Below are 12013 nucleotides of genomic sequence, written 5' to 3' on the forward strand. Positions count from 1 at the left end.
CCACCCAACGGGCTGATACGTCCCCCCGCACCACCTCCAAAGCACCGTTGTGCTGGAGGGACGCTGGCAACTCAGCCTAAGATCTCTCTCATCCCGCGCCCCCATTCAAAGTCGAAACCGAATTCATCCTTCCATTATATACCCAAAGATCGAAACCTCCTGGCGAACCACATCACGAACCTCGCAAAGTTGACCCTGAGCTCCCAACATGTCTGCCGAAGACAATGGGCAAGGCAGCAGAGACCCGGTGAGTTTGTCGGATGCCTTTCAGATGCATTCATGTTCATGTTCCCCCCGTGCATCTGCGCCGCTCGCAACACAAGCTTTCCCTGCCCGTCATCTCATGTTTCCCCACACCGTTGCTGAAGCTTGCTGCACTCCCCGCTCATCACGGCCCCATCCCATGGGGTCGGGACGTTCCCAATGCAAGGTTTCTCCATCCTTTGAGGGTAGAGTATCCGTAGGATGGCCGCCACTCTATAAAGCACCGATGCTAATCCTACTTTTCGCAGTTCACTCTCCGCGGAGACGACTTCTTCGATCCTTTGGAAGGGTGGGACGGACCATCGCAGTTGACTGCCTTCGGAGACGACTTTTTCTTCCCTTTCGAAGAGTGGGACGATCGACAAACCCGCCTTCGGGAGGCGCTGGAACAAACAAATGATCTCGCTCCAGGCCAGTCTCCGACTCATTTCCCGCATTCTGGACGCAGGGAAATCGAAGAGTCTCCCACCACCGGCGGTATCGCCAGTCACGCCGCCGGCCCCAGTGCCTCCACAGCGCCGTCCACGGCGCAGAGGGTTTCGATTAGCGCCGGACAACAGACTCTGACAACTCCCCCGACCGCTGTCTCCAACTCCGATGTGACGCGAGACGCCGGGGATGCCAATTTCTTGATTTGTATAGTGTTTTTGATGTACGGTGCGACAGCAGCGACAGCGTGTCGCGCCGGATTTCATCGCGCTTGCGATTTGAAGTGTGTAGAGCTCTTCTCATCATCTTATGGTGTTTAATCGTATGTGTATTAACAGAGGTCAACAGACAACACACTTGGCGGTTCCACGTCCACATTGAGGATCAACGCCGCATTGAGGCCATCGATGATCAACGCCAGGAAGAAGCCGTCGTCAATCAACAACCCCAACCGAAACGCAGGGGAATGAAGCCTTGTGATCAATCGAAAAGCACAACAACATCTTTGGAAGAGAATCCTCTCGAACGACTTTCGACCGAGGACTGGTATCGATTTATCGATATTTTCGCAATGCTCAAAATCAAGCGTCCTCGGGAAAAGGAACAACACAGGAACCACCGAATCGACTGCCTCTCGAAGTTATGGAGATCACAGTATGGACATGCCCGTCCCGGTTACGGGTTGCAGGGTAAGTTCAAGCCGCAAATTAACCTTCATATCGAATTATGTAGCCCCCCGTGCCCCCTTCACTAATAACTGACAACTATCCGCTATTAGTGGAGATCAGCGAAGAAAACTTGGCTCTTATTGCAAGGAGTATACGAGGAGCCATAGCCTTCGTGAGCGAACCCAAAGATAAAGAATGTCCTGAGTCTTTCATCGTGTCCGAAGAGCACTTCACCGACCAAAGTAGCAATCCAACGTTACAAGCTCAGCAAATCGATTTCAGCGGATCAGAATTCGTAAAATTGAGCCCAGAAAATATGGAGCTTATTCGGAACATGCCGCTGGGAGAATTGGATTACTGCATCACTCTACGGTGTCAATTCCCAGAATACGCAGGCCCGGCGATTTCAAGACCTCATGGGGAGTATGAGTAGAGTTAAGGTAGATTTGTATAGAATGCGAAGATGGAGAACTTCCGATTTAACTGTTGGCGCAAATCGAACTAGCATGCATACCATGCGGGAAATGGATCAAATAGATTGTGATATCAGGGGCATACAATGGGCTGGGCGCAGGAATGGATGCATTTCGATTGCATGTAATACATGGTTCTAAAGACAACGTAAATGGACTCTTTAGCCTCTTTCTTGGTAATTAAATCACATAACCTTCATGTGCCGGGATGCTGAGAGCACAAACGAAGTCAGATGATACGCCCCTTTCCTCCAACGAGCAGAGAGCCACAGGTGTTAGGCCCAATGGAATTTGGTCCTCTGGCTGAGCAGAGCTTTCCTATGGTGACGGATCGTGAGCTCGCCCCTGCCACCCAGTGCTCAACTCCTCAGCTTCACGAGACACGACTTCGGCTTCGTGAATATCCCCTCAAGAAGTGCATCATCCTCCAACTCAGCAGGCAACCCCATAAAGTCCAGGTTCCAAACCAACAGCGTAATGATCAGCTTCAACTCCATATACGCCAGTCTCTTGCCCCAGCATCCTCGTGGACCGTAACTAAAACTCATAAACGGGCCAGCTCTATTGTTGAACACGACTTCGCCCTTCTCGTCAGGCTGCAACCAGCGTTCTGGGTGAAGTTCTTCGGGAGGGTATTCGGTCAGGGCCCAATCTCCGACACCCTCGTTGGCGACCTTTTGTGATGTTTCGCTACGCTTCGCCTCGTCGACTTTGGCACCGGCTTCTGAGACCGTTGGCCCCGCCAAGAGAAAGACGAGAGGCGTTCCCTTGGGTATGCGGTACCCAAACATGTCCATGTCGACAAGCGTCTCCTTCATGATGGCTCCGGCGGGACTGCTCAGACGCAAAGTCTCTTCGATGAATGCGTCGAGGTAATGGACGTGAGTCTTGGTGATCTCGTCAACCGTAGGCTCTCGCTTCTCTGAAACTGCATCTGGGTATGCCAGCCGCAGCGCTTCTCGCAGCTTAGACTGAATTTCTTGGTGAACACCCAGATATTTGACCGTGAAGCAGAGCGTGCTGTGCGTAGAATCCTGCCCGCCGACGAGATAACCCCAGATCATATCGTGTATCCTTGCCGAGTTAAAGACCGGCTCACGACCTGCGGCGTTTGCTGCTGAAATCTCGCGCGAGACGATGTAGTCAACTGCCGAAGCGAACTCCTCCTTTGAGCTATCACTGCGGGACAACTTCTCGACGGAGCGGTCAATATGGGACTGAAGAATGCTTTTCTTCAAGCCAAATGCCCGGCGGATAGTCGGTCGATTATTGTCGTAGAGGAAGAAGAGCTTGGGGATGAGTGCGCGGAAGGCTCCGTTAATTCTTTCGTTGAGAGTGTTCAAGGCGAATAAAAGGTGTGGCGGACGGAGCTTCGGGAACTCTGCAACTTGTGAGGCATCTGACTTGGGCGATTCGGATCCGTTTGGCGAGGGAAGGAAGACGAGTCTCTCATTGGTATAGCTATCTTCCACAGAGGTGCCAAAAGCCGCAGCGTTCATGATGTCGTAGGTAAAAGCCTCGAGATCGGCGTCGGCCTCAAACGGCCGGCCATTAGCGACGGCGGCTTTGGTTTTCCACAGCTCTATGAATTTGTGAACCATCTTATGCGAAGCTGGCGCCGACACCTGCATTCTGTCAACATCACACCCCGCAACTTCAAGTTGTCTAGTTACGAGACTTGTCGTACCCCATGCAAGAAGCTCGGTGTCATGAGATCTTTGGTCAGGAATTTGGTGTCCTTGAAAGAAGGATGCGAATCTTCCATGGAGATGAAGTGACCCGGGATCACGCTATTCCACGTTATATCGTTGGTAACACCGCGACCGAGATCCTTACCCCGCTTCGACATCAAGTCGCGAGCCTCGCGATAATCAGCAATGACGACATGGGTCCTGTCGAAAGGTCCAGGGAAAAATTGGGCAATCGGGGTGTTGTGCTTAGTGAGCAGCTGTGTGAAGAACTTGAGCCAGTATTCGCCCGCATTCTCGAGTTCGATGAAGTACGGTGCATCTCCCAGGATTCGTTTAGCAGAATCGAGGTTGAATGGCGGCCCCCCTGGGATTGGTCTGGGTAAGAGTCGAAGGTAGAAGAGGCGAACGAAGATGGCGATAGCAGCAACGATGGCCGCATATACGGCGAGTCCCGCCATGGCGTTGGTTATCGAGATGCTTCTGCGATAGGCAATCTGGTATGAGCTGTGCGAATGAGGTACTGAGAATGAGATAACGACTCAAGCGGCACAACGGACTGCTTCAACAGCGTCGCATCGCGAGTGTTTTGTATCTCCAAAGTTGATGTCCATAAGGCCGCGCGGAGTCTGCCCTGGAGGTAGGTAAGCTTCGGATGAAAGTTGATGCTCTTGGCGCTGCCTCCCCTGCGGAGGAACGGGGACGGGAGTGAGCACTAACGCTGCAGAATAGCGGCACAGCGGTAGCCGCGGCACCCGATTCGGTCTCGGCGCTGGCGGGGTATCCACTCATGGTCTCACCGGCCCCCGGTGCTGGCGACGACGGCCGGGAGGGGCACGAGCGAGACGTTTCGAGTGTCAAGCGAGGTTCCCTTTTGGGGGTTTCGTCCTTGTCATATTATTCATCTTTCTAACGATTGGACGATCTGTACGGAGTATGAAGACCCTAGATCGTCGCGTGCGTCTTTGATGTAGTGGTGCGCTGAAGATGTTTACTAAGAGCTTGTCCAACCACTCTGAGGTTATTGGATAGCAAACGACTAAACTTCATTTAAGGTACTCAAAGACTCATAAAGTACACTTTGAGAATCAACATGAAGCGATATATGGTTGATCAGCGCAACTACGGTTAGGTTACGCAGCTGTTTCTACTTAACAGCCTATCAATTCATCTCCGGAGAAAAAGAGAGTTACTTGCCTTACAAGCCGGACCCGTTTCTATAATCGCTCCAAACCCTGTGGCACCCGATCATCTACAGAGTTACATGCATTCTTCCAGAAATCCTAGAATCCTAAACATAAAGAATGAAGTGGTATATGCAATCACCCCGAGCGGCTATGGTGCAAATTGAGCACACCCCCCAGCCGCTTCGGGGCCGTGGATGATACTTGGTAGCCACCGGGCGGACCGTCAGCAACACGTGCCAACCCGATCCAGACATACTCCCCATCCGTTTGAAGGAAGCCAGAAATTGAAGAGCCTCTATGCTCTTGAATCCGGGAGCGTCACCAAAGCTTGAATCAAATCTCAGATTCCTTGAATCATGGTTACAACTCCACGCGGCTAGGCCGAGACTTTTAGAGTTGGTGTTACAGTCGCACAAATTCCGAACAGCCGGAAGCGGAATTACAGGCATGACGTTACGCACGAAAGAGCAAGTTTCCCAATGGCGCAACTCTCAAGATGCCGTTATGGACGAAGGACCATAACTTACATGTAGGCAGCGTGGGAGCGTCGAAGGGAAAAGTCCACATCTTTGGTATCTTGACGTGAGACATACCTTATGCAACGATGCCAACCTTGATCCGAGTCTAAAGTCTCCAAGCTACTTAGTCTGCTTAGCGAACATACGCACGGGAAAGGCGATACCGATAGACACCAAGACTCAATCGTCTCCTGCAATCCGTTAACCTTGGCGCCTCCGATCTTGATAGCTCGGACCTTCCCACCACGATTCCTCGGCCTCCATCCACAGCGGCATCTTCCGCAGCGACGGGACCATCACTGATTCCGTCCTCGTGTCTGCGAAATGCCGAAGCCGACTGCCTCCAACGCCCGCTTCGCCTTTGTTCGTGCCCCGGCTCATGGCATGGCGATCCCGGATCTAAACGTTCGCCACATGGCTGTGCTCGAGTAGGCCACCGCATGGAAGAGGACAAAGGCACTGAAGGTGTGATTCACGTATTTTGGCTTGATTGATTGGACTCACAAAACTGTAAGATTGCGGAGATTGCGAGCACACGTGGATGGATCTCGATTTTGTCTCAGATTCTACAACACGCTGCATTCATCATGTCATGGGAGAATATGGTGCATGGCAGTGACTTTGGCATTGATGTTGGCTTTTGTGGTAATAGTAAATTACAAATTGGTATAGTAAACTCAGGTAGACTGGGGATATCATCGCAGGGGAAAAAGGAAAGAGAGAACAACCAATGCCGCGCCCTGCCTCATGTCTTTCAAGGTCATACCACGACCTTCATGGTGCGAAAATACTTCTTGACCCGTGACGACAATGTTGACGATGATTGGAATGTCTCAACCGTCTCCCCAGAGTCCTCGGAGTCTAGTGAATACCGCCTCTCCTTGACAAACTTGGGCCAAGTGTTGGTTAGGACAAGGTACTTGATGCTCGACTCCGCGTCGTCAAAGACAGCAGCGTTGAAAGCCTCGGGGATCTCGCCCCAGTACTGCACTCGGTCCGCAATAGGGTCACCGCTGCCATCTCGTGATACACAGCTCATCTCCGAGCCACCTGCTGTTGACTCAGGTCCACCCCAGCTGTTATCCTCGAATGGCACCACAGGGTCGCTAAAGCGTTCCGTTCGGTCGCCGTATAGTATCCTAGCTGCGCCTTCGAAGACGCCTTGTAACCGCTTCAAGTCCTGCGATGCGATGTTGATCTGGAATTCGGCGTGGTAAGGGCTGATGAACTCGGTGTAGATGCGCAGGGCACGGTTGAATCGTTCCCGTGAGATCTCGATAGATCGATGTGATGATCCGGGGCTCTGAGGGATTGATGACTTCCATTCGGCGACGGCTGACAGGAAGGCGATGTTCTCGCCGGAGAAGTCTCTGAGGGCAGAGAACTTGCGTAGGGGCTCGGGGTTCTTGTCCAAGACGTACTCGAGGGCGCCCATTGTGTAGACACTTTCCGCTTGACTGGTGTCTTTCTCGAGCTGTGCAAGCGATTTCCAACTGACAGAAGCTTGGCTGCCAACCTTGGTTGATCCAGTGATAACAGAATCTCTCCCGGTGCGAGCCTTATTCTTGGCTTCCCAGACAGCGATGGACTCGAGTGTCTCCTGTCTGAGAGTCTTGTGTTTGACGACTTGCCAGCAGGGAATAAAGATGGCAAAAATTTCAATGAAGGTGATGGAGAGGCAGATCCTAGCAGTGAGTCAACGTCAAGCTCGAGAAGAAGAAAGTGTCCATGCGTGCTTCATATAACTTACCACTGCGGGGGGATAAAGTAGGCATTGACGGGCGCCATGGCTGGGACGTACAAGGCGACAAGCCACATAGGGGTAGCGTGAAGGCTGAACTCATTAGTGTTGGCTCGGGGGATTTGTCACGGCGAAGCGGCAAAGCGCTAACCTGGATTTCAACTCACCTTGCGATAGAGCATGCAATGGTCTGCAGACGCCACCCTTGTGTATCCTGGATTCCACGTGATTTCCAGAGAATCACGGGTGCAACCAGCCAAGCCCAGAGGAACTGCCAGAATACAGAAGGCCACCATTCCCAGCCTCTACCCATCTCGACCTTTTGCTCTGCGGGAGTTCCCGTCACTTCAGTGCCGGGGATACCAAACGACGGGTGATATTTGCGCGAGACGAGATACATGACCACTGTTAGAAGAAGCTGATGGTGAAGCACGTCAGCCATGTGTCAACTGTCAAACATGCACCGCCATCTGAGCCCGCATCAACTCACTTGGACAAGCATGCCCGTGCATACGACGGCCAGCATTTTGGTGGTGTAATCGAGCTTCCGGAACTTCCCCGTCAGGGTCTTGTCCGGCCCGTTGCTGGCGTCCAACTGAGAGTTGGATTGTGTGAGTGGCTTATCTGCATATTTCCGCTGCGCCTTGGCGATGTGGAGGAACCGGCTGTTGGAAGCGTGGAAAAGAGCAATGCCGAAGGGGAGGTAGAGGCCCATCACCCAAAACTCGGCGCCATCGGGGACGAACTGGCCGATGGCAAGGCCGATCTGCACCGAAAGCCAGTAAAGGTGGAGCATAGTGACAGCGCCAAACGACAAAGCCAGGCCGCGGATCCTCAGAAAAGGCATTTTGCGGTTGACAAAGAGAAATGCCATACCGCATACCAACAGCACTGTCCAAAGCCCACCCCAAGCAAGCCAGAAGACCGCAACTGGCGCAGTGTTGAACGCAGGCGCCGCTGCTGCGGCAGTTGGGGTAGGCGTGGCCTTTGCACTTGACTCCATGATGACTGATCTCTGTGTTGTTGACGAAAGATCTAATAGTAATGTGCGAAGCTGCCGTCTGGCGAGCAGAAAAGGAGCGTAGGGAATAGAACTAGATATTCTGCGTATTCAAAATCCGAGGATCGACTTGGTTATATGCTGGAATGCAGATGGGGCTGGGAAACAAGGTTTCTCGAGGAATGCGAAAGTGCTTTCCCACTCACCCGTGATTCACCAGCCAGAAACCACTTTAAAAGACTATGAGCGCACCCATCGTGCTTTTCCAAGGTAAGCTAAACGCGGTGGTGAGGCCGGCGCACCGTCGTGCAGATCCCTGTTTACGTCAACAATAGCGCTGGCCGTCGATGTCGATCACATCTCGAAAGTCTTTTCAACGCAGGGAGAAATTGAAGACGAGTTGAACGCCGAGTCCTGTCAGTTCCTGGTCTGAAAGGAAATGGTCAGGCTTCATGGCCCGAGCTGGGGGCCGTTGGAGTGAAACTGCAACGCAAGGGAGCGCGGCTGCATCCCCTCACAGGCGCCGCCCTCGGTAGGAGTGGGAGGGTGCAAACAATAGTCGCGGTTCAAGACGATGGCTTCCAGTGTGGATCGTCGGTTGCATGAGCTTTTGCGTGCAAAAGCAGGTCGCTGGCGCTAGTGTCAAGGGACGTCTCTCTTCCGGACGCTAACTGAGAGCCGGGCTCTCGTAGAGCTGAGCCATGATGGGTAACGTTCTGTTTGGCCGTCGTCGTGGCCCTCTTGGGTCCATGTCGCCTGGCGATTCAGCCAGTAGCCAGTCAGCTTACCAGCGTAAGATCCGCAGGACGAAGCGTCATCGCAGATCTCTAAGCGATTCGTTAGGGCTTTGAATAGCGCGAGGATTCATGAGTCGCTGAATCGGACCTGTCAAGAGGAAACATTGCTTTATCTGAGATAACGCTGGCGCACGGTTCTCCTGATTTCGAGGCTGTCACTGCTGAACAAGAATGAGACATTGATTGCAGACACGAATTGGTGTGGTAGGGCCCTGGCCAGCTGCTTCAAGTCTGGCCCATGGTCCAAATCTCACGATGTGTGCTGACTCTGTCGAGGAACGAGCGCAGGGAGCCTTGATGAGACTCTCAGCCAAACGTAGAAGCTTCTGTTTTCTGATTTCTGATACCGTGCAGGTGAGGGCCACTGGCCCACCAATCTAAGAGAAGGGAGGTATGAGGCATCGATCTATTCTGATACAAGTGGCTGCTCTGAATCCTTTCCACGAAACTCCACACGTGGCTCTGGATCACTCTCCCTTACAACAGCCGGTCCAAAGTTTCAATGTGATGTTGCTTTTTGTTGAGCGTCACTTCTCAGTCACTTGCAACGTTGGCACCATGATTGCCCCCGTTGAGAGGAGAATCCTGCAAGTGAGCCATCGTGAGGGCGCGCGGCGTTGCACCGTTTTCCGGACCGGTTGGATAAATTGCAACGGCACGCCTTCGGACCAACGTAAGCCTCACGCGTTCAAAGAAAGAGTTTTGGTCCACGATGGGCGCACAGAAGTCAGTATCCCGGATCTTGAATGCTTATCCGCGAAGAGGCGTCCAAAAAAGACAATGGATCTATCTGGAAAGCGAGATCACTCCTGTCGATCCGTGAGGAATCCAACGCATGGATTGGAAAGTTTCATCCGACCTCTTTCTTGGTCCCTTGCTTCATTGGATCACGAAGGCTCCAAGCGTTGGAGGCTAAAGGTGCCGTGGCGTCCTCATCGCGCGCTAGCTAGCGCGGCCATGGACCTGCAGGTCCCCGGAACATAATGTTCGCCGGCCGGCTTTTGCCACCTGGACTCTGAACTTTTCTGCAGTTGTCGTGTTCAAGGATGCCCATCTGTCATTGTACCAGATAGTGTAAATAACAGAATTGCCCAGAAGGGGGGAACAAAAAAGAGTCGCCGTCCGGGGTAGCAGATTTGACTCGTGGGAGACAAAGGCGGGGTGGGGTGACGAGAGCGGCTTCTCCACGCCCGGCAGAGCTATTGAGATCATGTAATATTACGGGTATCATCTAGTTCGGGTTGTCATTACGGCTCATCCAAAACAAAGCTTCTTCTGCCGTGGGTCGTCACTTGGCGGTCTCGCGGGTGGCCTGCCGCGTTTCTTTTCTCCACCGACCTTGACCTTCTTTGCGTCCGGCGTTGTCGACCTCGAGGGCGGCGCAGGGGGCATGTCCTCGTGCACGGCTTCGCGAATGGTCTGCCTTGAGAGGCAGAGGTCGATGTGCTCGTTGAACTGCCGTTCATACGGCGCTTGTGGGCGATTGCAGATTGGACAATCCCACATCTCATCATTGACGGGTGCGTATTCCGGCACAGGATTCGGCAAAATCTCCTTGCCGTGTCTTCTAGCTGGGCTTGGTTCGCCGTCGATGTTCGTGCCATTGCTCTCGATATCAACTGCTTGGCAATCTTCACGATTGTCAAGCCCCAGAAGTTCTTCTTCGGGCCACTGCTCCCAGCCGTCATCGTCAAGTTCACCGCTGGCTCCAGAGTGCATAGACTTGAGAGCCTTCTCGGGTGATACTGCGGTATCAGGTCTCCGTGATCTGAAACCAAAGAATGCCATCGTATCTGGCTTCTTCGTGCTGACAAGGTGTGTGCATCGTAGACCCATTAGGCGCAGCATCATGCCCGGCATCTCTTCCTCCAACTTCGCCAAGATGGGGACGGAGAAACGATAAAGGTCGTCAGCCAGGCATATGGCTCTTGGTAACACGATTTGTCGTGTAAAGACCTCGTACGTGTGAAGCTTCACCTTGAGGACCAGTGTGCGACCCTTGACTTCTACCCTCTTCATGTCCTTTTCCAACTCCTCCGCAGTCCACTTCAGTTTTTCTCTGAATTGCTGGGGATCAGAAATATCCTTGAAAGTGCTCTCGGTGCCGACACTTTTCCTCTCATACTCCTCTGCCGGCTGGATCTTGGTGCGCCCTAGGCCGAGATAAACATTGATCAGGAATTCGTACGCCTTGTCGCCAAAGAGCGGTCGGAGGAATTGGCGATAACGGTAGATGTCCGCGCAAGTCTTGATACCAATTTCGGCCAACTGTCGCTCCAGCACACGACCGACGCCATTGACTTTTCTGGGTGGAAGCTTTGCCATGAAACGCAAGATCTCGCCTCGGTCATTTAGCAGAACAAACTGGCCGTTCGGCTTGTTCATGTTCGAACAGATTTTTGCAAGCTTCGCATTTGCTGCGATGCCTGCTGATACTGTGATCTTGGTTCTCTCGTGGACCTCACGTCGCATCTGCTCCACAGCTTCGGCCGGCCCAATCCCATTATTCGTGCAGTATTCCGTAATATTTAAGTACGCCTCGTCAATGCTTGCACTCTCAAATCTAGGGTCGTATTCGACTAGAATCTCTCGGACCTCGTGTGCCTTCGCCGTGTACTTCTCGAAGTTGAGCTTGAGCAGAACCAGTTCTGGGCATAGCTTCTTGGCGACGAACCCAGCCATACCACTCCGACACCCGTACTTTCGCGCAACGTAATTACACGTTGTTAGAACACCGCTGCCAACAGCAAAGGGAATGTCTTTGAGTTCAGGCCGGTCTAGTAGTTCGACGGCAGCATAGAACGCATCGCAATCGACGTGCACGATGTATTGCGTAATGTCTCGGGACATCTCCAACTGTGTGATGAGCTGATCAGCGAGGCGGAGCTCTCGACTGAGATCTTGCTTTTCGAGATGCCGTTTCTTTTCGAGGATCTGTTCAATCTTCTTTGTCAAGGTCTTGTCGCGTTCTTCTTCCCGATTGAAGAATTTGGATCCTTTCGAGGCGTTGTAGATAATCTCGGATACCTGGTAGGCCACTGTTAGGGACTTCTTCGCTCCGCTGAAGTGTTTTCTGGAGACACACCTTGGACTGATCGACGGCATCCTGTCCAGCTTTTGTAAGAGATGGGCCCAAGAGGGAGTATTTCAGGGTTCCATGCTCTGAAATTCCATGGACGTCCTCTGGCACCTCGTCAAGGGACGGCGGGGACGTCGTAGATGCGGTCATCGTAAACTGATGGGCAGCG

The 12013-nt window shown here is 52.7% G+C and overlaps 4 protein-coding genes across 4 annotated transcripts; all 4 read right to left on the reverse strand.

The window, feature by feature from the left end:
- Window positions 1-2193: 2193 nt before the first annotated feature.
- N0V96_000202 (uncharacterized protein) lies at window positions 2194-3983 on the reverse strand (the record flags this gene model as incomplete). Its single annotated transcript, XM_053191651.2, has 2 exons — window positions 2194-3459; window positions 3522-3983. 2 exons carry the CDS (start codon window positions 3981-3983, stop codon window positions 2194-2196), a joined length of 1728 nt encoding a protein of 575 aa, XP_053050735.1.
- Window positions 3984-5987: 2004 nt separating this feature from the next.
- On the reverse strand, window positions 5988-7015 carry N0V96_000203 (uncharacterized protein; the record flags this gene model as incomplete). Its single annotated transcript, XM_065755861.1, has 2 exons — window positions 5988-6912; window positions 6978-7015. The coding sequence occupies 2 exons, from the start codon at window positions 7013-7015 to the stop codon at window positions 5988-5990; spliced, it is 963 nt and encodes a 320-aa protein (XP_065615101.1).
- Window positions 7016-7449: 434 nt separating this feature from the next.
- Window positions 7450-8224, reverse strand: N0V96_000204 (uncharacterized protein; the record flags this gene model as incomplete). Its single annotated transcript, XM_065755862.1, has 2 exons — window positions 7450-7976; window positions 8221-8224. The coding sequence occupies 2 exons, from the start codon at window positions 8222-8224 to the stop codon at window positions 7450-7452; spliced, it is 531 nt and encodes a 176-aa protein (XP_065615102.1).
- A 1795-nt stretch (window positions 8225-10019) lies between these two features.
- N0V96_000205 (uncharacterized protein) lies at window positions 10020-11994 on the reverse strand (the record flags this gene model as incomplete). Its single annotated transcript, XM_053191649.2, has 2 exons — window positions 10020-11792; window positions 11851-11994. The coding sequence occupies 2 exons, from the start codon at window positions 11992-11994 to the stop codon at window positions 10020-10022; spliced, it is 1917 nt and encodes a 638-aa protein (XP_053050733.2).
- Window positions 11995-12013: the final 19 nt, after the last annotated feature.

Source organism: Colletotrichum fioriniae, assembly GCF_027942845.1.
Source record: "Colletotrichum fioriniae strain IMI 355084 chromosome Unknown scaffold_1, whole genome shotgun sequence".
NCBI classification, from domain to species: domain Eukaryota; kingdom Fungi; phylum Ascomycota; class Sordariomycetes; order Glomerellales; family Glomerellaceae; genus Colletotrichum; species Colletotrichum fioriniae.